Below are 27,373 nucleotides of genomic sequence, written 5' to 3' on the forward strand. Positions count from 1 at the left end.
GATGGTAAGCGCTCGTTGTTAGCCGATGCTAGCTAACTCCCAGCACTACTATGGAAATCACAACAACAAAGTTAGGAATAGCGCAAAGCACAAATTATGAGCAGATACCTTATTTGACAGCAAAGTAGGGACAGTCTGTTTCACATTTCAGCCTTCCCTAATGCATCATAATGCTAACCCGGGGCACCATTTTACCGCACTGGTAAAATTCACGAAGATGAGTGGGAAATTCGCAGTGTCCAACATCATTCTAATCTTTTCTAGTGACTTTTAAATGTACTGCTGATTTCCATGTCCATGACTGATGAACTCTCATTTCACACTTTGTTCCCTTGGAAAGGAAAGAATTTGCTGAGCTATTGGAGAAATATGGCTCTAATGGTAGCACAGGATCAACACGCAACTCTCCAATACAGCAAGGTAGGAGAAGCTCTGCCTTGTTTCTATAATGTAGCTCATGCTTGAACACATCAAAAAACAACCTTGAGTTTTGTTAAAAAAAAAATTCTGAGCCCAAAGGCTAAATGGACTCAGTCAAGCTTTAAGAATGGTTTAGGACAAGTGCAGTTGTCCGTTACACAATTGCCAACATCTGTTTCCTTGGTAAAAGAGGCAACCAGCTGGTACAGATTCGCTAAAACAGGCTAAAGAACAGTACCATGTTTGCTGCGCAGCAGGTGGAGATCTGAGGTTTGGGGCTTTGCATCATGACATGACAAAATGCTGCTTCCCCATATCAAGTCAATGAGTGGTTGAATTCCTTCATTGCAACTACCTTCGGTTGTTTGGTCTTGTTTCTTTCACTTTACATCACAATTTTCAGTAAGTGTTCCGACCTTCCAAATACAGATGACTGACCCTTGTAGACAACCTGTAAAATTAAATGTAGCCCATATAAACTCCAAAGAATTTGTATTCATCTACCATGTATATTTTTGTCCATCGGATGAATTCAGAGGTTACTGGAGATTTAGTCCTGCTTTGATCCACCACTAGAGCTTTAGTGTTCGTCATATTAATCTTCACCAGAAACCTTATGGAAGTGTCAAGATAATGTCTGTGATGTAGAGGGTGACGAGAAGTGGCAACAGGATTGCCTCCCTGATGGCGTTCAACGCACTGGCGAAGTCAAAGATCATAACCGTTCTGGACCCAAGCGCAGCATTGACATGATCATAAGCTCTGCATTTGGTTCTTCCAAAGGGTGAAGGACATTCTGTTTTCTTGCCCCCTGGGGTCACGCTGGGGCAGTTGCTTCCAGTCTCCCAGGAATGTGTGGGACTTTCTTGAGTCTGTAGCTTGTATTTTGAAACGTGGTGACAGAGGGATTTGCTCTTGTGTTGTTAGGTCATAACCGTTACAATCTGAAATGAAATCTTATTAGCCTTTTAGTGCACATACTACTAAAATTTTCTACTTATTACACGTTGTCCTTTTATTCCAAAATCCAAGGAGGTCGCTACCTGGAAAGTACATCATCCGGTTCCTCATCTCGCTCCCAGAGTCCTTTGTTGTTAAGCCCAGCTGGCTCTCAGAACATGTACAACAACAGCGGACCTATGCTGCGCTCACTCAGGTCAGATTAGTTTGTAATGCAACACTTTTATCCATGTTTAGAAATGTATAACTCCTTTTATAACGTTGACATATTTATGTTCTCAGTCACCCAGGGGAAGGAGTGATTCAACTCATTTCTGTGACTCGATCCAGTAGTATGGGCATCACCCTGGGAGGTGGGTCCAACCGCCCTGATGGCCCAGCAGTTTTCATCCAGGAGGTGCTGTCGGGTGGAGACTGTCACCGGGTGAGAAGGAGGGGCAAAGGCCTAATTATTACACTCATCGACCAAAAATTGGATTATTAATAGGAGCGGCAGGAATCTAGTATTTTCTTTTGGAAAAAAAAAAGTTGAAACTTTAACGGCTCTAGTAAGAATCCTGGCATTTTGGAACAATTTCCATTTCTAAAATATAAAAATATTATACATAAAATATTTGGGGGACTGTAGAATCAAAAGAGTATAGACATCTGCGGTAGTTAACAGAGATGGATGCAGTGTAACAGAGGTGGAGCGCTTGTTGAATAGTGAGTTGCATGAAAGAAGGCAGAGCTGAGATGAAGAAGGGAATGAAATACTGCGTATGCAGGACTTTGCAGCTTTGGCTTCGGATTAATATAATATACAGCTGAGTCATTAAGGCCACATGCTACTGATCTCTTTTTCGATTTCTATAAGACTGGCAGCTCCATCCATGATTCATAATAAATCAAATTTGGAGTCCAGTTTGAACAACTATCATTTCCAAAATAAAACAAAATTACCTTTCATTAATGTGTACAAATATGATAGCTCAGCTTCTGTAGTTTATCGTTGTCCAATTCTGTGAGTGCAAGATGCATCAGCAGAGCGATACTTTAAGCGGAGTTAAGGCTTTCTTGCTGACCTTCACACTTGATCTGCTGTCTGTTGAGTCTCTGGGCTCATATACTGAACCTGACACCAAAACAACATGCAGGCCAAAACACATCCGAGCAGTATTTAACATTTGAAGATTCACCATGGAATCAAACTATAAATATTCATCAGATCTTAGGAGCTAACAGGATTCTATTTGTCATATGGTAATTTCCTACAGAAAAGCAAGGTGACACCACAGATTCAAAATACTTGACCTATTTGGCCATAGAGTTAAGGGTGTCTGGTTTGGTGGTCCCAGTGCTGACGGATTGTTTTTTTTTAATTATTTGCTTCTGTTGGCTGGAACAGGCTGTGATCTTCAACTTTTACTGGAGTGGTTTTCAGCCGAGTCTGAAGCTGCCGATAAAATCAGCACTTCCAAATGTGATCTTATGGTTCTCGTCCAGAAAAGTGTGGCATGCTCCAAGTGGATGAGTTTAAGTATCTCGGGCTCTTTTTCACCATTGAGGGAAGAATGGAGTGGGAGACCGAATCGCTGCAGCGTCTGATGACTCAGACCTGTTGTGGTGAAGACCAAAAGCGATTTATCACATAAGTTATTGAGAAACCATAATCAGTTGGCCACTTTAATGTGAATAAGTCAGGGTCCAAAGAGAAAAATGATTTCCTTCCTTTTGTGTCTCATGCTCTTGATCTTTGACTCACAACCCAAATGATGAATGGCTTCCATTTGTCACAAAAAAGAGTGGCTATTAAAATATACGAATTGGCCCACGTTAGTAAATAGTATTGCAAACTGACTCGAACGATGATGTTGGGGGGGGGGGTACATTGTTTCAAGAAGCTACCCACTCACTCTTACATGATTTACACATGCGGCTGCCTTTTTTTTTTTTTTGCTACAGCTCCTTCCATTTTTCAAATCCCATCCTCCACGCCTCTCTGTCGCCCACTCATCTCACCACTGTGGGCAATATGACAAGCAAATAAAGGAGTGCAAAATAGGCAGAATCTTCACATGTTTTGGGTCGGTAGAAGCATTCTATGTATCTAAAGAACCATTTGTGTTGTTGCTCTTTTTGTTTTTGTTGCCCTGCGCAATTTTACATGACTTGGATTCAATTCCCACAGTGCCTTGAGGCTATGAAAATATCTGATAATTGATGTTTCATACAAGATGTATTTCTTAATTTTTACCATTACAATTGTTTCTACTGATTTACATTGAATTGTACACAACTCTTAAAGGGAACACTAACAATATATTGTTAACACAATTTAGGCGTTTTCTGAGTTGGTCCATTGATATTAATATTGTCCGATTTTTTTTTTTTTTTTATTTTTTTTTGTCTGGGCTGCACAGGATGGACGTCTAAGGCCGGGAGATCAGCTCATTGCCGTTAACAAAGAGTCCTTGATAGGTGTTACCCACGAGGAGGCCAAAATTATGCTGAACAAAGCCAAATCCAGGTGGGTGGCGCTCAGACATCTCTCCACCTAATTCATTATGCATATCATAATGTATGAGCAATGTATCTGTTACATTCCAAGTCAGGAAAGTGCAGTGGAGATCGCTTTCATCCGAGGTAAAGGACTTTTCCAAAACAGTACATCTCTTCACAATGGTGTTCAGCGGGCAACAGGCAACACTTTCAACTCTGGACGCTTAAAAGTCCACATCCGATCACCTGAGGTCAGCTCACACTTCGGGAATTGCTATCAAACTCATTATAGACATTTGCTTAGTTGCAAGTCATAAACTTAATATGAAGTCAAAAATATACTTTTGATTGTGATTAAAACGGAAATCAATCCACACATTTATTTCAAGAATATGTTCTATGCAGGTCCAGTAGTTGAAACACAGCATTCTGATTAATATTGCGTTTGTGGAATATGAGTTTAGCAGCAAAATCCACCCATTTTTAGCCATCTCAGGGGGCGGCCATTTTGTCACTTCTGTCGACTGAAAATGACATCACAAATGCTCAGGGCTCAGATAACAACCAGTCATGGCTCAGCTTCAGAAAACAGGTGAGCCGTGATTTGGTCGTTACCTGAGCCCCGAGCAACTGTGACGTCATTTTCAGTCGACAGAAATGACAAAATGGCCGCCCCCAGAGATGGCTAATAACAGGTGGATTAACTCATAATTCCACAAATGCAATATTTATTAGAATGCCTTGTTTCAAATAATGGGCCCGCATAGAATATGTTCTTGAAAAAAAATGTTTGGGTTGATTACGGCTTTAAGAGAGCAATTAACATTTCAGTTATTCTGCACAAGAAAACACACATTTTCCCTATCTGTAAGTAGTATTTGAAGACTGTGTTAATTTTTCAGCAGCCCTATTGATTTTGTCATCTTCACATCATAGCATTCACTGCTGCAAATGACGCAGTAGCGCTTCAAAAACTTTGTAGGCTTTTCATGCTATGGATCACCAACACAGTACCCTCACATACAGAGATAAGGCTGATACACTACACATAAAAGAAAAAATGTGTGTATGTGTGTTCTTTGTAGATCTGTGCAGAGGAGCCTGCCCCTGTGTCTTCGCCTTCTCCTGACATCTGTCCACCGGATATCCAGATTTCAGGTCTGAATACACATTATGTCCCCCATGGAGCGCCGACCCACTATGAGACTGACAGTTCTAACTACATTTCACCCAAATTAACAAAATGTAAACTTTCGGCAATCATGATGGAACAGAAAAGTCTAAAAGATGTTACAATGCAATGAAATTCAACTAATGTGCATGGGTCTAAGACAAAAGGAGAGTCCGAAAGAGAAGAGGAAAGCACAGAGCCTAAAACTGAAAGTAGGGACTTGGAATGTTGCGATAATGACAGGAAAAGCTAAAGTTGAAGTTGTCATGATCATGACAAGAAAGGTAGCTATTGTGTAAAGAAAGAAGTAGAAGTTAGGTCACTTTTGTACAAAACACAACATCAGCTAAGACGTTTGTTTTTATATACGGTCGTTTCCTTGTTGCTCCCATCTACCGGTTTCGTGACAAATCCACTCGAGGGCTGCCGGGATTCTTGGCGAGCACCAAAAACTACAACTATACCATAACTTAGTAGTTAGTTTCTGATCACACGGATTATCAATTTATCAAAATGGAGAATAATTACATTTTTGAACATGGATACCAACAAAACCGGTTAGCGCATAATACATGTGTACAGATGAAAAATATGCTTTTGAATGGTGATTGATACATGCGTGTTTTTTAAAAATCTTTATGCTTGCACTTTGTATGAGGTTACTGATCACTAAATTGAAAAAGGGGGAAGGTATAGTTTTGGCATTAGGTGTGGACGACAAGGTTAATGCCCTTGGCCTACACCTCAAGAGGTTAGCATTATGAAATTATTGATGAAATTACCGCACCGTACAACTGTTTAACTCTCTAAAGTTGGTTTCAATATTGTGGCTACTGTACATGAAAAAGTATAATGGTGCTACTTAAACCAAATGAGTCCACTATGATGATCATCAGCTCAAGGTGGCATAAGGGAGCGAACAGGATTTATAGGATTACCGGATGTTAGAATCATCATGTAATAACTAAACTGGTAATTGAAGAATAAACATAAAGAAGCAGTTGCATGTATGTTTTCAGCCGCGTAACTAAACATGCGGTATACCCGGTAAAATTGGCCAACTGGTTTTGCTGTGTTATCCGACTAGGCCTCATATGGTTAATCTCTTTGTATTTGTATTTTGCCTTCAAACAGCCAAGAAGACAAATAGCTCCAATGGTAAGGGTCACACGTGGGTCCCAGCACCCAAACATCCCATCCCATCCCAATCCTATTGACCAGGATTACCACAGTCAAGGTTATTTTCTAGGTGGTCTGACCCCTTAGCTGCCTTTCAGGCTCTTATTGGTTAAGCCAGTTGCTAGCTGTGACAGATGTCAGCAGTTTCCAAAGAGGTGCCAAGATACATGTGCAGAAGCAAAATGCAGTGGGGTTTTAGTTTGGCCTGATTAAGTGCAGACTATATTATGAATTGAAATTTGAGAACCTATCACATCTGGGCTTCACTTAAAGAACCACAACGCAAAGTAGATGCCAAAATACTTACACATGCACGCTCATCTCTTTAGAATGATCTCGCTGACAGCCGCCCTGTTCCGCTTTGTCGCCCGTCCTGAAACGCAGCAGGGCAACAGCTCATCAGCGGTGCGCAATCCTGTTAGGAAGATATACGGGCATGTGCCGATATAGGTAAAGCCCTATATGCACGCAACCGTTTCAACGGGGATTTAAGATGAGTCATTGACACAAATGCATTTGTATCGTAGTTTTTTGAAAAGGGAAAAAAAAAAAAAAAAACGAGATCGGGCAAGGTTGAAATACACCAACCAGCACAAAAAAAAAAAAAAAAACGTGAATCATAAGGACTGTGTGCGTGTTTGTGTGTGCAAGCAAGATTTAATGCACAGACTGTTGTCATGGCAGCAGGTCTGTCAGTCATCACAGCCGGTTAGCGGTGGGACAGTTTAAATCCTTTATACGGGAAGAGGAAAGTGAGGCATTTTTTTTTTTTTTTTTTTCCCGCTGCGATAAGGATACTCCCAGCAACAGGACTGAGCGCTTTCATAAACACACACACATTCATACACTGCGATGGCAGTAACAGTGCTATTGCCGTAACAAGCAGACTCACAAATCTGGGACAGGGAAGCTCATCAAATTAGTATTAGACGCTGGCTGTCTGCTCGCCTGTTATTCACAGTGTTCCCTACATAATCACTCATCTTTCCACCACCCCACTCTTTTTAATCATGTGTTTTTGTTTTGTTTTTTCATCCCACCCCCTCACGCTCACAAAATAACCCCTGATCACTGCAACTACCCACTTCCACAAAATCCAGCGACAATATCGGGTTCATCCACTTTATTAGTCGAGATTATCTGGTGATATACCCTGTCTGTTATTGCCCAACGACCTCACATAGTATCCCATAATAGTCTTTGAGCGACTTGTTCAACTATGTTTTTTTTCTTTTGCCTCTCTAGATTCAACCAATCAGAGGTCACCCACAGGAATTAAACCTAAGATCACACTAGACCCCTTCATTCGGCTCAAATCAGACAAGTTGGATTTGGTAAGAGACATTTTTTTCCCCCCCATAATTTAAAGCAGTTCCTAGGTATCTTAAAAAAAGATATATTCTTCTTTCTCTCATTCTGATAAACTCCCTTGTAGCTTCTTTTTCCTCTTTTGTACCGTCAGCCAGCCCCAAGCGCCCTCCTCATCTAATTATTGATCTTTCTTGCAATCTGACTCTGCCGGCTCTTTTACACTGACACACTTGATTTGACTTTCCACCGCACTCTATCAGCATTTTATCTCGTGGCTCCTGACTTCAAATCTTCAATCTCTCTGTTTTCCACCTTGTGTGACTGTCTGACTCAGCCCTATGGGCTGTTTATTGTTGTTTTGTGTTTTTGTCAAGATCCCACACAGATGGAGCCGGACGCTCATTTAACAATTCATTCATGAGATTAGAGAGAAAACGTTTAAATATTTGATCATGGCATATTTTATTCTCTCTCTTGATCCTTCAGCTCGTTCACAAACACAGTAGACAGAGCGAGAACATATTGGATATTTATAGCTTAAAGAGGCACGCTGTCTCAAAGACCAAAAGAAAATGAATCAAAGACACAAACATTGACATGGAAGGTGCGATCTCACTGGAAAAAAAACCGGCAATGTCAGAGTGTGCGACAGACCTTACATGTACACTGTAAAAGGGAAAAAAAAACAACCATTTTGATGGTATCCTTTGTAGGATATGCCGGTCTGTTTTAATTGCAAATGTAATTGTATGTGCATAAACAATACATTTACATCTACTTTTATAAAATGGAGATGAACATTCTGCAATCATTGCAACTTCCTATTGTATGATTACATCTGCGTGTGGCACTTCTCAGCCGTGCATGGAGGCTGCATAGCGGTCGACAATTTTGCTGCTATGATCATTCTGAAGACAATTTGTGCTATTGTCTGGTTCCATGTTAAATGTAGATTAGGGCTGTGCAATTAATCGAAATTCAATTACAATTACGATTGTTACACTCCATGATTACAAAATTGGCATGATAGTAAAAAAATGAGAATATTAATTGATATCCAATGGACTATGCGTGTTTACACATGGAAATCATACTTGAATTTATACATTTGCACCTTTTTTTTAATATATATATTTTATAAAATATTTTATCAATTTTATTTGGTCCAAAAGGAACTTACTTATATTTATTTGTCTTTATATTTTTTTTAGGATGAAACATTTTCTTGTTTTGTACCCAAAAATAAATGATCGTTTGAATAATCGTAATTCCAATTACTACCAAAATAATCATACTTTCTTTAATTTCTTGTTTCAACTTCTCGGTACGTATGAAATATGGCCACCAATACGCATACTCACCTCAAGTTTGACAGGTGCGGCTACTGTGGTCGCAGTCCGTCTGTGTACGTTAACTGTGATCACCACTCGCAGGCTCTGTCCTTTCTCGGCTTGGATGTCACAGATGAGAAAATAAAGAAGTTACGACAGAGCCTGACTACAGACCCGCAAGGCACTGTGGCCTATGGAGGTAAAGCCCCCATAAGCACACTCGCACACGTGCAAACAGATAGATGCTTCAGGTTGCGTCAACTGCAAGTGACAGATCTGTGTTGAAAAGCTGTCAAATCGCAGCTTCAGTGTGAATGCTGCATGTCACTTACTGGTTGTGGCACTTGAGCGCCATGTCACGTGTAGCAACTGTTCTCTGTCTTCAGTTTTTTTCCCCCCAAATATATGTGTTGAATTTGAAATGCCTGTTACGGTATATGCAAGGAAAGACCCATTCGATCCTTGGTGACCTGATGGCGCCAAAGCCCTATTTTTACATTGTCCAACTGCATGGAAATCCTCCTGATGCTTGGGTGGGTTGCCTCCCACAATCGAAAAACATGCATGGTAGGTGAATTGAACACTATGTTGTCCGTAAGTGTGAATGTAGGTGTGGTCAGTCGACAGCAACTGACAAAATGGCCGCCCCTTGAGATGCATAAAAACAGGTTTGCTGCTTAACTCGTATTCCACAAATGCAATCAGAATGCTGTGTTTGGACTAGTGAGGTCCATAGAACATATTTTTGTAAATACAATTTTGAGGTTGACTTCCCCTTTAAATCACAAAATAAATGATGACTAAGAAATGAATCAAATATCCACTTGTTAAAAAGCAATTCTGCTCATTCCTGCATCTTTATTAAACTTAAATGTTTCACATCATCAATCCAATTCTATTCACATTCACACCTATGGGTTTAGAGTTCTCAATTGATTTAACATGCATGTTTTTGTACGCGGGAGGAAGTTCCCAAGAAGAAAAACCCCTGCACGCACAAGGAGAGCATGCAAACTCCACCCACTGAACATCCCAACTTTACCATTCAAATAGAAGTTGGATTTCCAAAGCATTTTGATGACACCTTGGGGGGGAAAAAAAAAAAAGCTTACTTCTAACTGACACTCCCCCGCCGAATTTTGTCAGACTTTGTTGAGGCTACACGGACCATTTTCCAGGACAACTTGGAGGAGCTCAGTTTAGGGGCAGGTCCTTTCATGTTCTCCTATCACGAAGCGGCCAGTCTGATGGACACGTCGGCGTTCCACTCCCCTGTGAGCAGTCACTTCATCCTTTTGAGCAACATGTGGTTGATTCACTATTATCAGTAACTCATCGGACCCACGTTCGCGTCCGCAGACATATGAATCGGAGTGCAGCTACAACAGTGAGGAACTGGAGCAGTTTCAGACCGAGGTGAAACAGCTGCAAACCCAGATGAAGCAGCTCAAGGTGAGCACACACGCTCACCCAACCAGGAAGGATTTCTTAGGTTTATCTCATGTTTTTGCATCAATTTGTAGGATAAATAACATGGTTGTCATGTGTATTAAATCTAAATAAGAAGAGAGAGGTTGACTCCACTGTAAAAATGATGCATGCGTTCATTTTTATAATCTACAGTGTTAGTCACTAAGTTTGCATCTTCATGTTTGTTCTGGATGTGTCAGTCCAGATTTAGTCTGTTAGAAAACAACCCAATCTCATTTATCCTGACTGCTCAGGAGTGGCCCCGCAGTATGTTCTTTTTGTGACAAATCAAACATAACACAACAGGTTACATCACATTGATGGAGTTTTTTTTTTGTTACCATTATAAAAAGGCACGTTAATACAAGCTCAACTAGAATAATAAAAGTCAACTTTCTTTACTTATTGAATTCATAGACCTTTTTCTAGGTGTACACTACATACACACTGCACATGTAGTTTATTGTATTCAGTTTAACCAATTCAGTTTTTTTTTATGCATGTTATATTTGTTTTGGCAGGTGGTACTCAAGGACATGGAGCACAGCAAGAAAACGCTTGAGGATGAGCTGCAGAAGACCTCTGAGGTATGGGACATTGCTACAGAAGGGGTTTCTTGGACATCAGATGACATCTGAACATGAAAATGAAAACAATTTCCAGTTGAGAAGACACACTGACCACAAAAGATCCCGTCGTCCTTTCAGAAAGCGTGTTTGACTGTGGAGGAGAATGCCCGTCTGAAGAGCCGCCTGCAAGCAGCAGAGGCCGAGGTGGTGCAGCGTCACGCCAGCAGCGCGGAGCAGGACTACGAAGAGGTGATCCAGCTGCTGGAGGCTGAGATTAAAGACCTCAAGAACCAGCTGGCGGGCACGAGACAAACACGGGGGGGAGAAGCCACAAAAGTGAGTGCACGTAACATTTTCAGATTTTCAGTTACACTCTGTATTCCAACACTACATAGAGAGAGAGAGAGAGAGAGAGCGAGCTCGGACTAGCATCCAAAATCTTCGTTCCCTAATCATGTTGACGGCAGCGAGCGAGTTCCGGTTGGAGTTGAAACTTCCGCTTCTAAATACGGAAACGTTTTTCTTTTTAGTTTAAAATCGTTTAGCTGAACTATTTATTTACTATTACAGCACTGGCACAAATAACTGACCAGAATTCTGACTTTGGCCGCAAGGCGACGCGGGATTATAGTTTAGGTTAAGGTAAACTTTTCCATAGAAACAAGCGGAGGTTTTGAATCCAACTTGAACTCGTTCGCTGCCATCAATATGATTAGGGAAGAGCAATTTTGGTTATGAGTCCAAGCTCTACTGTTCTTGGTCTCGATTTTTGTAAAAGAAATTTCCAGAATAATATGATTTACAGTCCAATGCAACATATATGTTTATTTTTTCTTCATGATGCATTTTTTTTGACTGGTGCGACTTCTACTCCGGAGCGACTTAGTCTGAAAAGTATGGGTCACCCGCTTTTGGGCTTTTTAAACGATGACTGGGAAGTACAAAGGCCACTCGTACCAAACACCATGACTTCTGTTTTTGTTTTCTTGTCATTGAAATTCAAGAAATTCAGTACCGTCCAGGTCTTGATTTCCTCCAGACAGGACAAAAGTGGCCTCAATGAGAAAGTGTCTTTTCTGCTCAGCGGGCCATAGATCTGATAGTCATCTGCATAGCAATGAAAGGAAATATACCATGTTTCCTTAAAATAGAACCCAAAGGGAGCTGATACAATGAAAACAGCAGAGGCCCCAGAATTGAACTCTGTGGAACACCGTATGACAATGGGGCAGTGCGGGACTCAGAGCAACCAAGGCTAACACAAAATGTTCTGTCATCAAAATAGTTGGACAGCTGTTGCAAAGCATGTTTCCTTAGTATACAATTAGGGCAGCTTTGCTCTGCGCTTAGGCACTTACCCAAGGACAAGAAAACCTAGTACCTACCAACTGAGTATCAATTAAACAAGATCTAAATCATCAAATTTTCCACCGTGTTCCTGCTAATCATTTATTATATATTACTGCTCAATGACTGCCATGATAAAAATACCAACATTTTGATATAGGAATCGATATAAGAGCATATAAATGTGCTATTAGAGGTACTTGACTGGTATCACACAAACAAAACTACACAGATTAAAGATTAATACCTCCCTGTCAGTGCCAGACAAAAACAGCCAAAAACAGACAGCACTTGCACTGGATCTCATTAGATTACGCAGTGGAAGTGGAAGGTTTTTTTTTTTTTTTTTTTGTGAAAAGCAGCAGATTAGTTTTTCTTTCACATTATACACACACTACAGCCAGCATCAAAAGAATGTACTGTAATCCCAGCTCTTCCGTTGCAGCGTACTAATTACATGGAACTCTGAAATGTTTTTTTTTTTTTTTCCCCCTTATACAGTACAGTATGTCTCATCGCGTCATCTGCTCTCGTGTGCCATAAGAAAAGGCTCAATGCTGAGAAGGCACAACGGCTGATGTACGGGTCGTGCTAAAATAAGCTTGAGTGTTTCCAACCTCTATTCTTTTCTGCCTCAGCCAGTAGGTGCCTGCAGCATTGTCAGTCTCAGTGAAACACACTCGCTCTGACTGAGCTACTGAGCCGCAGCCACAATATTCCACAGCACCTCGCTTTGATGAAGCAGAGGCTTTTCACTCATTTGCTCTCGCTCTCAGGCTCACCGCCTTCGCCACTCACAGATTTTCATCCCAAGCGCTAAATCCCTTGGCTTCACGCTGACTCTCAGGGACCAGCGACCTCACTCTGACTTCCATTCAATCATCGGTTGCAATGATCTCTGGGCTCTTTGTTATTCCGCTCCCGTTGAATCGTTGGATCTCGTTCTTTACAGTGCCTAACTGAGTCCAAAGCAATCTAGGCGATCTGAATGATATGCTCCAAAATGGGACAGTGGGAATTGAGCTCATTGCAAATACGGAAGTCAGGAAAGTGAACCACTGCACCATCAGATAAGGTGGCGAAGAATTTCCCAATCGGTTTGGTTGCACCATTTATTTATATTTTACATTGGCGTACAAATGATTCTCTAAACCTCTGATGTTGTTCATCAATAAAGGGCCGTCCCATAAGAAGCCATGCAAACCCAAGGTGAGCTTTTATCTTTGGGATCATAGACAGCCTTTATTTCTCAAAGCTTTAGCCATTCTATTCTTTTGGTAAGTTCATCTTTGTCTCATCAGTCTAAAAAGGTTGGTCTTAGATTTTTTTTTTTTGTGGCTAACAATTATTTATTCACTTTTTTTTTTTTTTTTTTTTTAGAATTCCAGCCTGGTCTTATATTCTGCCTGGTAATGAGTGCTTTGTAACATTTGTACTTTAATGAAGTGATCACACTCGGTGATACAGGTACACTCACTGCTGCCCTCTGGAGGTTGTTTCTGGTGTTTTCTTTTCTTTTCACAGCTCTCCAAATATTTTCTCAGCTTCACAAGCGTTTATCTTTCATTATCTTTCGTTTTCATAATAGTTACACGGCTAACTATTGTAAATGTCAACTCAAGAGGCAAACCCCAAATCTGAAATTCACCACATCAGGACCTTTACTACTATTTAGTGGTTAAATAATCATCGCAATAGGACACACCTGCGCAACAGAATACACCAGTCAGTCAAATGTTCCAATAATTTCACTCGAGTGAAAAATCGGTGGTTTCAAACAAAAAGGTGCTATCTTCCAAATTGTTTATGAGATGTAAGATGTAAATTGTAAAGTGTTGGTCGTCAGACTCAAATGCAAAAAATAAATAAGAGGGTGATGTGAAATGTTTTTGGGTTTTTTTGTCAGGAAGAGGTGCAGGAACTGAGCAGGAGGCTGACTGCCATCGACTGTCAGCTTCGGAAGTCTGAGGTCAACAGAAAACACCTTGAAATGTCCAACAAAAAACTGCTCGGCTTCGCACAGGTACAACACCCATGTAGAGCCAAAAGTTGCGTCACAATCAAAGAGACACTTGATTGGGTTGAACATTCAACTTCATGCCACCTAATAATTGTGCCTGCATGTGCTCTGCCCTCAGAACGTCCACAAGGTATTAACAACACCCAGCCTGTTTGGAGGAGAACTTGGGTAAGACATAAAGCTATAACACCAGCTGTTTGTAGCCCCGCTCTTGTTAATTTACCCTTGTGTTTTTTTAGGAGCAACAGGTCGTCACCGGCCGCAGACAGTCCCGACACCCTGTCGCCACTTCCCGATCCCGCTTTGCAATTAGCTGTTGAGGCCAAAGAGCTGGTCAAGGGCGTATTCACCCTCCCCAATGACGACAAAGGTATCATTTGAATGTATTACTCAAGGTATATGAAGTCTTAGTCTTTGCCCCAACCAATAACAGCAGGGAATGGAGGTGATTAACTGTAACGACCAATCACGGCTCACCTGTTTTCTGACGTTACCTGAGCACCTGTGATGTCATTTTGTCATCAAGTGGCAAAATGGCCGCCCCCTGAGATGGACAAAAACGGGTGGATTTTACTGCTTAACTCATATTCCACAAACGCAATATTAATCAGAATGCCTTGTTTAGATTGATGGGGCTTACTTCCCCTTAACATTTATAATGTTTTGCGTTTGTCCATATAGTGTTCTTCCCAAGATACGGCAACCTCTACATTCTTGTCCTCCTTACTTTATCTATCATTAACCTGCATGTTTTCTCATTTTCTTCTGTCCTGTGACCAGTGACAGAGGAGGAAGTCGTCCCAGATGTCAGCCCTCACTACATGTGAACAAAAGGACGACTGAGGAAGAACAAATGAAGCTGTTTCGTAATCACGCGGACACTCAACCAAACCAGCGCCGTCTGAACACCTTTTCAAAATCAGACTTTCTTTCAGCTCCACGGGTCCTAGTGACAGATGGAACACAACCATTTAATGCCAAAGCTCGCAAGTATACATCCAATTAGACAACCTCAGTTTCTAGTGTGGCTTCTGCAACCAAGACTTGATTTATCTCCCCTTCTATGGACATCTCGTTGAGAACAGTTCCCCTCTTGTATTAACTTGTTGAAGCATGACCACAACACACAAATGTTGCAGACTTAATATTTCTTCCTGACCTATTTTCTACCCTTTCAATAAAACACATCACATTGCATGTAAAGGACAAAAATCCATGAGTCTCCATAGTAACTCCTCCCCCATCTGCTTCATCTACTAAGAAAAAGTAGCAAGTAGCAATCCCTTTAGCCCTGTTGTTTTACTTCTTTCTCCCAATGTGAAATGAAGCAGAGCAAGAGTTGGCGTTGATACTCAACATGCGCATTTGTTCGTTCAGTCAACATGACTGCATGTTGTGAGGGATGTTGTACAATCAGGAAATCACTGATGTAGCTCTTGTGTAATCATGTGTTGTTGGTAGTCAAGAGTCTAAACAGCCATTCATCATGGTTCTGTATATTTCTATGAACAATGCACATACTGTATAAACTGATACTGTCATTTCCTGTCATTCGACCAGACTGAACTTTGTTGTGGCCTCATATTCTTTCTGTTACAGTTTTATAATAAAGGAATAACTGATAAGTGGACTGTATCGTTATTTAAATTCAAAGCAATAGTCTACTACTTCACAAACAATTGAATACCAGAAACACCATTTTTTTGTGTTACCGTAATGACCTTGGCTCTTAGGAGCAATAGCAACGGGACAAATGAATGGGATAGTTTTAAAACCAAAACAAGTCCTTTGTTACCCCCGGCCCTCACAAAAAAAGAAAAAGGCTCCCAAGATGGAGACTCACTTTAACATTTACTGCGCCTCTACAACTGCCTGTAGCGTTTAACGGAAGGCATGGCTCTAACACTCGACACCGTTAACTTGGAAAAGTTTCTTTTCTTGTTATTGCACCTAATATCGCAAAAATATATATAAAACTAAAAGGACCGAGTTGTGGACCAGAGTAATCAATTTAAGATGAGAAAGTTGCTTCAAAAAAGTTTTCATCCTGATGTGAGTGCAATGTGCATCATTGCAATGTCCGTTAATAATAATGCGGACTCAGGCTAGTCCAGCCAAGAGTGACAGTTCATGAAGTGGCACTAGCAATGTCTCTGGAAAGAGATGGGGGGTGAGCCAATATTGGGGTTCGAGTCCAAAGAGTTGGGTGTCATGCCGACGATTCCGTCACCCTGGGGCGTCTCCCCGCACAGGAAGTCGAAGTCATCCTCTTTCGAGCCCTGGGAAAGCAACAGCAGGGATTGTGTACATAATTGTGTCATAATATGCGTTGTTTTTTTCATGTTGCATGTTGATCTCGTCCTCTGGTCATCATACCTGAGGGACTGGTTTAGCGGCGATCAGCTCGGAGTCTGCTGGCTCCTCCCACACCTGATAGAGGGGCTCTATGACATGACCAGACCTGCACACAAAACAAATGTTCCATTCCAGGTTCAATAAAGGCACAATGAAGCTTTTAAGTTCTAAGTAGAAAGAGCATCATGTTTTGCTCCTGGGCTCTTCCTTCAATTGTGAAATGTAATTCTCTTCAAATCAACACTTCATTTCATATTTGTTGGAACATTACAATTCTAGTACCATTATGGATGTTTCCGTATTGATTGACAAGACACTGTCAAAGATATATTAACATGTACAATTTTTATTTAACATTGTTTATGATTGTTTGTAGTTTGCAGTTGAGTAGAACTGCATTGTAATGAGATACAATTTGACAACCTCAATTAGTTACATGAGTGAAAAATATTAGGAACCACTGCAGGGGCGGAGCCAGAACGTGGCTAATGGGTGGGCCTGGAAAAATCAGGGTGGGCCTGAATATATCCCTCACTGAGCACAATCCTCCTGTCCCGACACATCGTATACAGTATTCAAATAAAATGACAAATTGAATAATATGAAGTTCAGATCTTCCTTAGACAACCACAGTTATACCATACTTAATACTCAATAAAATTAAAAAAAAACATCAAAACACAAATTCAAAAATGATTTAATAATTTACTAAACATTTTAAAGTATATATATATTGTCATGAATCTCACTGGGTGGGCAATCTGGGTGGGCCCCATGGCTCCGCCCCTGAACCACTCTGAATACGATTTAGGACAAATTCTGCAGCACACATACAAAAGTGCACTGCAACACATATTTGGAGAATGTAACCCCATTAGTTAGTTTAGCATACAAAAAACACTTTCAGTTAGTTTTCTTTCGTTTTTTTGCAACAAACAACTGCTATTTTTCATATTGCCCTGACAGATGAGCAACTGCCAAATAATGTTGTGGCCACTGTAGTAACAGTATTCACGCATTCTGAAAATGTTTAGGAGCACCTGAGGCAGATGTGAAATAAAAGACAAAATGCCGTAGTGTGCCGTCACGTACCTTTTCAGCAGGTAGGGGTCAAAGGGAAAGAAGCTGTCAAGGGGGTTGGTGTTAGTGTTCACACTGTCGCCTCCTGCTGAGCTGTGCACAACGGGCAGCATGTGGCGGCTGTTTCTCTCTATTATGGTGTAGCAGAACACCACCTGATATTTCCTGAGACAACCGCAAACACAGCGACGTTAAAGAATCTCTTCCCCCGACATGCACTACAGTCGATGATTCGTATGAAAGTGTTGAACGCTAGTGAAGCAACACTTGTTATGTCCGCTGAGCACTTACCTGGTGATGGCTGCAAACATGTTTGTGACGGCTGGGAGACACACTTTCAGCGGGTTCATCTGACACATGACCACCCTCTCCAGGTTCAAACTTTGGAGGTACTCCAAGCCTGATGCGCACACACACACACACACACACCATATTGGATAGGACCAGAGTGTGGACTGATTACATTGCTCAAAACCGGGGTGTCAAAAAGCATGTGCCCACTGACTCAACATAAATGAGGGCAGTCTTTTGGGGGATAGGGAATTGGGTTTAGGAGTTTTATTTAGACAACAGTAGTACTTTGCTGCCATCTTGTGGCATCCATGGGCAATTATCAACTTTTGTGGCTTTGTGCTTTCATGGAAGGGCTGACTGTGTGCGTGCATAAATTGACAAGGAGAGTGCCTAATTGATCAAGTTAATTGATCATTTAGAATTCTATTGATTATGTGGAACAATAACACGCTGTTACACTTGATTACGGCACCTGTACAATTGTAACTGACAGGTTTGTAGAGACAAATTGCCATGTCATAGTGCTTTAAATGGGAAAATCAACCCAAACATATTTTTTTCAAGAATATGTTCCCAGCAGGCCCACTAGTTGAAACACTGCATTGTGATTAATATTGTGTTTGTGGAATATATAATGACCAATCACAGCTCACCTGTTTTCTGAAGCTGAGTCATGAATGGTCGTTATCTGAGCCCTGAGCAACTTTGATGTTATTTTCAGTTGACAGAAGTGACAAAATGGCTGCCCCCGGAGATGGCTAAAAAGGGGTGGATTTTGCTACTTAACTCATATACCACAAACGTAATATTGATCAGAATGTTGTGTTTCAACTAGTGGGCCTTTTAGGAACATATTCTCGAAAAAAAATATGTTTGGGTTGACTTCCCGTTTAAAGTAAATATTCATACCTGCCACACGAATATCACTTATGTGCAGCCATCTGAAACTTATAAAAGTGCCTAAAACATTAGTTTACATTGTTCGCTGCTTACTGCTTTCAAGGTATAAATCTTCATTCTTTCTTTCCCACTGTACCATATTTGCTTTGAATATGCTGTTCAGACAGGTGCATCATTTATGTGCTACCACCAATTACACTAACTTTTTTCTGTGTTGCATATAACATTTCATTCCATATTTTTGATTGTTTTCCCCTCTTTTGATACAGTACGTTCTGCTGTCACATTTGACATGAAACCAAGTTTCTCGGCCAACTGCACTGCAATACTGATAGGTACTAAAAATAAAAGAATATTGAGAAAAGGCAGGAATTATGGTGAGTTAAGGAGTGCAGAGATGTGCACCTTTCTTCATGTTGCCCGCCAGAATGGCTCCATGTCTGAAGATCAATGAGTAAAAGACAGCCTGGCAGGCAGTGTAGAACGGTCCATGGAGGCTGATGTCACAGCAGGCCTGCCCGCCTTTACTGTCCTGTCCATCAATATACCGGTGGATCCACGAGATCAGCAGGTCCAGACAGGCCCGTACTGTGCTGCAGGAGAGAAGGTGCACACTCAATTAGAGCAGTAAAACTTCCGTCAAACAAGAAACTGATCACTTAAACTGTGTTATAACAATCACTCAAGCTAAATAGCCAATTAGCTTACAGCACAGGGATGAATTTGGCTCTGGCAAGGAGGCTTCCCATGTACCCAGCAGCAGCCTGGCGGAGGACAGCAGGCTGAGATGGACTCTGCAAAATCTTCCATAAGTGCTCGAGGAAAGCCTCAGCTAGCGCCTTAAAGACACGTGAGAAGAAATAAATATCAATACATTAAACTTGTAACTTGACCTTTCAAAACACTCTGAAATTTTACAGAAAAGACATGAACAAAAAAAGTTAAAGAAAAGATGCATTTTCTGATGAAAACCTAAAGAGGAAGTCAAGTTCTATGCAGGTCCATTAGTTGAAACAAGGCATTCAGATTAATATTGCGTTTGGGGAATATGAGTTACGCAGCAAAATGTAGTCATCTCAGGGGGCGGCCATTTTGTCACTTCTGTTGACTGAAAATGACATCACAGTTGCTCAAGGCTCAGCTAACGACCAATCACAGCTCACCTGTTTTCTGAAGTTGAGTCATGATTGGTCGTTAACTTTGATGTTATTTTCAGTCGATAGAAGTGACAAAATGGCTGCCCCCTGAGATGGCTAAAAACGGGTGAATTTTGCTGTTTAACTCATATTCCACAAACGCAATATTAATCAGAGGGGTTGAAAATGACATTACAGCTTCCAAATGTGACATGACCAAATCCAGAAAGCAGCTGAGCCATGACGGTCATCATCTCATAAATTCATTTGTGAAAGTTTTATATTGGAGGATGACGAGGAGACTCACCAATTTGAAGCTGCAAAGGTAAAAGAGCATGTACTGGATGTGACACGAAGCATGTGTGGGCAAGATGAGCTTGTCAAAAACATCCAACAAGTCCCGGTAGAGCTCCTTTGTTCTGTCTGTATGAAGAGTACCTGGAAGTGAAGACGGGGTTGTGAAAAACTTTGAATAAAATAAGTCAAAGAAGGAAGTGTATTCTGGTAACTCCTATTGGTCGAACCAGGAGTGTAAAATAATAAAAAAAATAGTGATGTAATCGGCTACCGTTGACATAACAGACATCCTTGATGTACGCCAACAACATGCTCATGAGCGAATCCAGCCTCTCAGCCACCGGGTGTGCCATGACTCCCAAACTGGGGGGATGACCTGTCGGCAGGTCCTCATCCTAAAACACACGAATGCACGCACACACACAAACACAGATAGGGGGAAAAAAAGAATACTATTAAAATACATTGCTTTGCTAATGCCAGGGGATGAGGACAGATCTCTTGCGTACCATTTCAAAGAGGGCCTCTTCAGTAGAGTTGCCTGCCTGCTGGCTTTGTAATATGTTCTCTTCGGCCTCTTCGATATCTGAGCGGGATGCACTCACCTAAAACAGGTGATACATGGGTATGTTTGTGTGTTACAATTCCCATACAACTGACATTATTTTGCATCAGCAAAATCCAACCCTTTTTAGCCATCTCACGGGGCGGCCATTTTGTCACTTCTGTCGACTGCAAATGAAATCACAGATGCTCAGAGCCCTTAACCCCCTTACCCCTAACGACCAATCATGGCTCAGCTTTAGGAAGCAGGTGAGCTGTGATTGGTCGTTACCTGTGCATGTCTTTCTCTTCAACAAGCTGGTTGGTCACATCTTATGTTCCATAGCATAGCGTGTGTTAAGACGGGACATCGTAGCCAGGCTCCAAAAAATTAAGCATTTCTCTTCAAACTAGTGCCATGACATCCCAGCGCTTTCCCCGCAATGACTTGAGGCATTCTGCTTTTGTAGAAGATTGACCAAACCTAATTAAGACAGGTAGTGCCAAATACAGCTGTGGCAAACTGGGTAAGTGGAGTGAAGTGGAAAAGGGGCTATACACGTACAGAAAATAAACACTTACATCCAGTTTAAGCATCTGCCCAATGATGATCTCCAGTACGTCTCGTCGAATGGTTGGTATGTACGCAGTCAGTGTCAGGAGGTTGTGGACATAACACTCCTGCAGAGAGAATGAGGTCTGCAAACTGTCCCGAAAAGACGATTGGTTTATGAGTATCTTACCAGGGTTCTGGAGGACTTTTGAACAAAAGGAAAGCTGTCTTGCAAAATAGGCACCAGAAAGTGACTAGTGCTGAAAGAAGAAATTGCAGAAAAATTAAGCACTAAACAGAGCAAAATAGCCCTAAGCTTTCAACATGACACAATGTGCTCGAACCTGAATGAATAACACACAGGCAAAAGAACATAAATGACTTACGATGGGACATATCTGGTGATGAGCTGCAAGGCCTGATGGCACTGGTTGAAATTTTTGGGGAGATCTATAAATGTTATTGTACAGCAAAATGTTAATTCAGTCAGGGGGGGAAAACAAGCAGAAGCTAAAAACTTCAAAATTATTTATTTATTTGCTCTGCTGCGGTGTTCCCTCTTGAGTCATATTTAGCCGGCTGAATCGAAATACGGTGAACCGTTGCTGTGTTGGGGGTGCAGCAAAGGGAAGTTTTTACAGGTTTCAGCTATGTTGGATGACTTGGTTGTCAGGTGCAAGACACTTGACTCACTCTATTCTATTTCCCCCCAAAAAAGGCTTTGCTTATCATTTTATCAGCTAGAACACATTCTTGTTCACATTGTCAGTAGGATTATTTTACACAACACTGTACATAAATGGAAGCAAAAACGTAAACATACTTTCATCTTCATCATCTGAATCTGAGATATCGACTCCTCCTTCACAGATGGCTACTCTTTCTGGAAGAAAACACACACACATTATTCCTCAAAAGACACTGGCAATATTGTGACAGAGAAAAAAAAAACTAACGACGTATTAACCTACTGGGCGTAAAGTGGGAGACAACCATTTTGAGACATGCACATAGGAAGACCGTCTGTGCCGACACAAGGTTACTGAGGAAGGCCATGTACTCCTCCACCACTGCTTGGCTACGTCCGACCCAGGGAAGCCTCTGCAAAATCCACACAAGCAGGACCAGTTACAGCACATAAGCACAAGCTTTTTATTGTTTAGATACTGTATTAGGTCAATGACAATTAAATGAATGGAGTTGCACGATACTGACTAAGATTGTATAGATGAGCTGTTCATGGTCTTTGGTGAGCTGAGCGACACAATTCCGAAATTCTTGTAGCCATGTAATAATCTGTGCATCCTATGAGGAAAGAGAACATAAACAAATGTGTGATAAGCTGCCACCACAACAATGATTTCCAGTGCTTCTTCGCTTTACCTTTATCTCAGGGTCAGCCAGCTGATGCTTCAGCAGTTCATAGTCACTCAAGTCTCCCTTCACACAAGAGAAACAGTTTATCACGCATGGATCAGACAGCTATAATCAGAATCTAAGTAAATAGACATATCAAAATCCCGATTGTGTTTCATGTTTTCCGAACCTATAAAACAAAATTAGACCGTATCACTCACCTGTTTATACTTGGCTAAAGTTTCCACAACGCTCCCACCAAACCTGACCGTCTTCAAAGGAGGAGTGTTGAGAAAATCCCGACCTTCTATCTCCATTTTACGGATACACGAGCGCTTGTTTTTGCAGGGTTAGCTTCTCCAATGAGTATTTTTACGGCAACCGGAGGAAATCATTACATGGTTTCGCAAATAACTTTAAAACAAATAAAAAAACTGTTAGTCTGCAAAAAATGATATGTATTGCCAATGGGAAATATATACTACGTTTCGAAGGTAAATGTCTTTCATGAACGTAAACAACCACATGCACGGTTCCTCTTTACTTCCGGGAGAGCCACTTCTTCTGATACTTTTAGCGTGTCCTAAAGCGCAGTGCTGCTCATTGGGGTCATCTAGTGGATTCGAGACATAGGCAGAAATATTTTCAGGAAAAACTGTAAATGCACAGTATGTACAGTATGTATATAAAAAATACACACTAAACTCAACTTTAGAGAAAGCACAATCTCACTTTACACAATCAAACTTTATTGTGACAAAAATATGGACACCACTTCAACCGCAGCTAGAAAACAATGTTTACAGTATTCAGTACTTATTGCATTAGTCAACGTTTCAGAAACCTGCTTCCCTCTGCTCCTGTAGTGTTTATTATTTTGGTTGTACGTAGAAGTGCCCAGATTCACAAGTGAAACCTGTCACTTGGAAGCAAACCCATTCCAAAGGTTACTCATTGACGTTTGATATATCACTCTGTGTGGGAACAAGGAAGCTGCTACCAATTCGACATTTTCACAGTGCCGTGTCATAAATATCGTATTTCAATATATTAAAAGCAGCATAGTTTTGACTAAATTGGTTTGTTAGATAGATAGATAGATAGATAGATAGATAGATAGATAGATAGATAGATAGATAGATAGATAGATAGATAGATAGATAGATAGATAGATATATGTACTTGTTAGTACTTTATTATATATTACATACTGTCATATAATTAGTACTTATAGTTATACTGATTACTGTAGTTAAAGTTTATCGTCTGCACTCTGCACCCCAATTGTCATTTATTTCCAGGCTCTTGAATGGTACAAAGGTCAGAAACAAATATCTTTAAAGTGTTCACCTGTCATATAGTTATATGACGACCACATGCCTGTTTAAACGTTTGAGAATAAATGTACAGTTTTAGTCTGCTAGTTAACTTTCACATTATCTTTCACATTATCCAAAGCAAGCAGGCCAACAGGTTGTCATTCATACTAGTTGCTGTTATGATGGGCATGATATTTGCATAACCCAACTACGCATCCCATAAAAATACATTCATAAAATGTGTAGAAGTCAGATGGAGTGTGCAGATTGAAAAATATGTGTTATTAGATGGGACATAAAATCGTGGAGAGAGTCAATATCTCAAAGTTCGTTCCATGGATGAGGGGCTTCACGGCTGAAGGTTTGGCGATGACTATCAATCATATTAAATCCATACACTCTGAATTCATGCTTCCAAGCTAAGTACAGATCGACATTTTTATTCCAAATATAAATCATTCATTATCATTATGGCAACAGTTGCAATTCAATATCAATAAACCACATCTGCTTGCCAGTTTCTTGATTCAACATGGAAATTGTAAAAAAAAGAAAAAAAAGAAATATAAAAAAATCAGTGAGCCAAGTTGACACACATGTGGACTCTCCCCGCGTCCGCAATGAATTCAGAGAGTCTCTGCAAGTGAAACAAAAATAAAATATCAGCAGGGATTTAGAAAAGTCATTTACACATGACTTTTGCACCAGAGTGTGTCTGATGACTATTGTGAGGAAGTACTATCAGGTTTCTATTGTTTAAACTGGTGTGGTCTTTTAGTGGGTAACGAGATATAGTTAATAATTAACTACTGATTATACTTTGTGGTCTGTGACTAGCAAACTACAAAGCAAAGGAATATTTGTTTTTGCATTTCAGATACATTGAAATAAGGGAAAACTATTCACAGAAATATACTCTGAAAGAATGGCAAACAAAAAAATTGTTTTTAATAGACTGTAACACAGCGAGAATGATATCGATTATCTTTAGACATTTTAAATCCACATTGTATTGTGTAATATTTTGGTGTTGTCAATAATCAATTAGTGATGTGAACTTGGTGTAGAGTTTACTGTTGACTGCAGTGATGGAAACACATATTTTATGACTATGAGCATCTAGCATTCTTCAACTTCATTTATATGATCATAAGGAGAACCACAACAATACCTTCGATTCATGTGTTACTAACCATCCCAAGACAGACACCATAATGACTGCCATCTTTGTCGTGTTGTGATTGAGTGTTTTTACTAGAGAGGATTTTTTTTTTTTTTATTAGGCCCTACCTCTTCCATAGGCCGCTAAATGGCTGCGTTCCTCCCCACAACGGTGCAAACGCCCTCTTCTATCTGCGCTAGTCTAGCAAAATAGCAAAAGAAAACTCCACCAATGTGCACAGTTAGACTGTGCTTTGCGCTAGACTTGTGCTAGGCACATAAATAGGGCCCTTGGTCTTGTCTTGGTTTCTGTGAGTTCTGGTCTCACACAAGTCTCGGTCTTGGATAGTGTGGTCTTGAGCTCAACACTTGTATTTTATTTGTAATGATTAATTAATTATCCATCATTTTCCAAACTAATCAGAAGCTTCTCCATAAAATAAGACAATGGCCCAAAACATATTGCCAACCAGGTGGGGGTCATAGGAAATTTTGGGAGTTTCCCGAGCGGCTGGTCCACTTCAGCTCCATCCCATATAAGGGCTATTGTCACCAAATATTAAGTGCAATTCCAGTAAAGTAATTTAATAATGTCGGTTCCAATACTTTTGCTCACTTGAAAAGTGTGTGGCTTCAATCGAATGTGCTCTGTCCTGGGTTGTTTTACCGCACATCTAGATGTAACCATGAAATAAAAGATGGAATTCTGAACTTTTGTCTAATAATCATATTTTAATCCGGAACCCACATGTGCTCCGTTCAACAAAAACAAAGGAATTGAACTTGCCGTTCCAACACTTTTGGAATTTTCTGAATTAAAAAGTATGGATAATAGAAGAATTTGATAATTCAGTTTTGCGAAGACCTCACCCTTGGTCTTCCGTTACGTTGGTGAGGTCTCTGTTGCTGTGGGAGGCATCTCGCCATCATAGCACCCCATCGAAGAGACAGAAGTCCGTAAAGTTGGCTCATTCGGCGTCAAAGTCGCCATGGCAACTACCACCTGCTCGGAGTGCGGGGCCACAGTCGGATCCGCAGCCGACCTCCGCGCGCCTCCTTGCCGGCTGCCGCTGCCGAGTGCCGCCCCTCCGTTCCTGCGCAACGAATTTCTGATGCCGCTGGACATGCGGTTGGACAGCCGCCGCACCGCCCCGCCGATGCTGCCCAGAGCGCCCTTGTCCTTCTTTGTTAGGCCCACGTCATCCTCCAGTTCCGAGGAGAGCACCTCGATATTGCCAGAGTACCAAAACACCCACCACACCAGGCTGAGGAAGATGACAATGGCGCCGGCGTAGATGAGCAGGTCGTAGAAAAAAACGTTCACGAAAACGCCGATGAGAAGGACGAGTAGTCCAATGACGTCGAAGGCCACGGCCAGCCAGAAACAACAAACACAGCGACCCAGACCCCGGTACGCTGGTTCCATGTCAGCGTGCAGTGGGCCGCGCTCCGGGCCGCAGGTGTAGCGTGTCAGCAGAGCGGCTGTAAGGTGAGCTAGGTGAGAAGCAGCGGGGGAGGGCGTGCGTCCACTGGAGGAGGGGACAAAAGGAAAGGACACTACCTGCGAGGTGTGTGTGGGGGTGTGTTTTCAATTATATAGCCCGCTTTCCGTCACAGAGGTATTAATTAATCGCTGGAGAGGAGTACAAATTCAACAGTGTCCTAAAGATGTTTTTGAGGTATTTGTACTGCGTATTTTTTTCCTGACAACTTTTTACATTTACCAGTGCCAACATCTGAAAACAAAACCAGCTGCATGTGCCTACTGCCTTGTGATAAGAGTTATTTGATTCCATTACCATACTCCTGACACGAAATGGAAATTGAAATGCCATAAATCCGTTCCGGCCTCCCCAAAACAGCAATAAATAAACAAATAACATTGTAATTTCCATCCATCCACTATAGACAAAAAATACAGTACTAATCTCTCTCTCTCTCTCTCTCTATATATATATATATATATATATATGTACAGTACAGTATATGTGCGTGCATGTACAGTGCTTCAGTCCAGACTGGAAAGAAAATAAATCCTCATTCAAAAATTTAACTCTGACATGAATGCCACACGTGCAACATCTGGTTAATACATCCTGACAGCGAAGAATAGTTGCATC

At 41.1% G+C, this 27,373-nt stretch overlaps 3 protein-coding genes across 6 annotated transcripts in view; 1 reads left to right on the forward strand and 2 right to left on the reverse strand.

Moving 5' to 3' along the window:
• The window catches only part of LOC147134751 (syntaxin-binding protein 4), a 32,194-nt gene extending 16,310 nt beyond the window's left edge, over nt 1-15,884 (forward strand). For 2 of the 4 annotated variants that reach the window (XM_086056392.1, XM_086056395.1), the window contains exons 6-22: nt 341-420; nt 1,453-1,576; nt 1,663-1,804; nt 3,783-3,889; nt 3,971-4,112; nt 4,947-5,019; nt 6,167-6,190; nt 7,457-7,545; nt 8,956-9,052; nt 10,000-10,127; nt 10,213-10,305; nt 10,845-10,910; nt 11,031-11,228; nt 14,146-14,262; nt 14,378-14,427; nt 14,499-14,629; nt 15,040-15,884. In XM_086056392.1, coding sequence (XP_085912518.1) covers nt 341-420; nt 1,453-1,576; nt 1,663-1,804; nt 3,783-3,889; nt 3,971-4,112; nt 4,947-5,019; nt 6,167-6,190; nt 7,457-7,545; nt 8,956-9,052; nt 10,000-10,127; nt 10,213-10,305; nt 10,845-10,910; nt 11,031-11,228; nt 14,146-14,262; nt 14,378-14,427; nt 14,499-14,629; nt 15,040-15,086 — 1,708 coding nt within the window. In that variant the 3' untranslated portion in view covers nt 15,087-15,884. The remainder of the gene's footprint in view (nt 1-340; nt 421-1,452; nt 1,577-1,662; nt 1,805-3,782; nt 3,890-3,970; nt 4,113-4,946; nt 5,020-6,166; nt 6,191-7,456; nt 7,546-8,955; nt 9,053-9,999; nt 10,128-10,212; nt 10,306-10,844; nt 10,911-11,030; nt 11,229-14,145; nt 14,263-14,377; nt 14,428-14,498; nt 14,630-15,039) is intronic. The other 2 variants (XM_086056393.1, XM_086056391.1) reach the window with 1 other exon arrangement.
• On the reverse strand, nt 15,740-23,324 carry rrn3 (RRN3 homolog, RNA polymerase I transcription factor). The gene is made up of 17 exons (XM_086056396.1): nt 22,995-23,324; nt 22,801-22,857; nt 22,633-22,722; nt 22,389-22,518; nt 22,241-22,300; nt 21,804-21,867; nt 21,608-21,677; nt 21,447-21,545; nt 20,831-20,926; nt 20,593-20,716; nt 20,332-20,462; nt 19,597-19,727; nt 19,294-19,481; nt 17,986-18,094; nt 17,707-17,859; nt 16,636-16,720; nt 15,740-16,538 (listed from the first exon to the last, which is right to left on the reverse strand). The coding sequence occupies exons 1-17, from the start codon at nt 23,088-23,090 to the stop codon at nt 16,401-16,403; spliced, it is 1,821 nt and encodes a 606-aa protein (XP_085912522.1). The 5' UTR covers nt 23,091-23,324; the 3' UTR covers nt 15,740-16,400.
• A 233-nt stretch (nt 23,325-23,557) lies between these two features.
• LOC147134753 (uncharacterized) lies at nt 23,558-26,782 on the reverse strand. The gene is made up of 2 exons (XM_086056084.1): nt 26,124-26,782; nt 23,558-24,729 (listed from the first exon to the last, which is right to left on the reverse strand). The coding sequence occupies exon 1, from the start codon at nt 26,677-26,679 to the stop codon at nt 26,137-26,139; it is 543 nt and encodes a 180-aa protein (XP_085912210.1). The 5' UTR covers nt 26,680-26,782; the 3' UTR covers nt 23,558-24,729; nt 26,124-26,136.
• Nucleotides 26,783-27,373: the final 591 nt, after the last annotated feature.

The sequence above is a fragment of the Filicampus tigris genome, chromosome 16 (assembly GCF_054856515.1).
Source record: "Filicampus tigris isolate MCC_2025a chromosome 16, RoL_Ftig_1.0, whole genome shotgun sequence".
NCBI classification, from domain to species: domain Eukaryota; kingdom Metazoa; phylum Chordata; class Actinopteri; order Syngnathiformes; family Syngnathidae; genus Filicampus; species Filicampus tigris.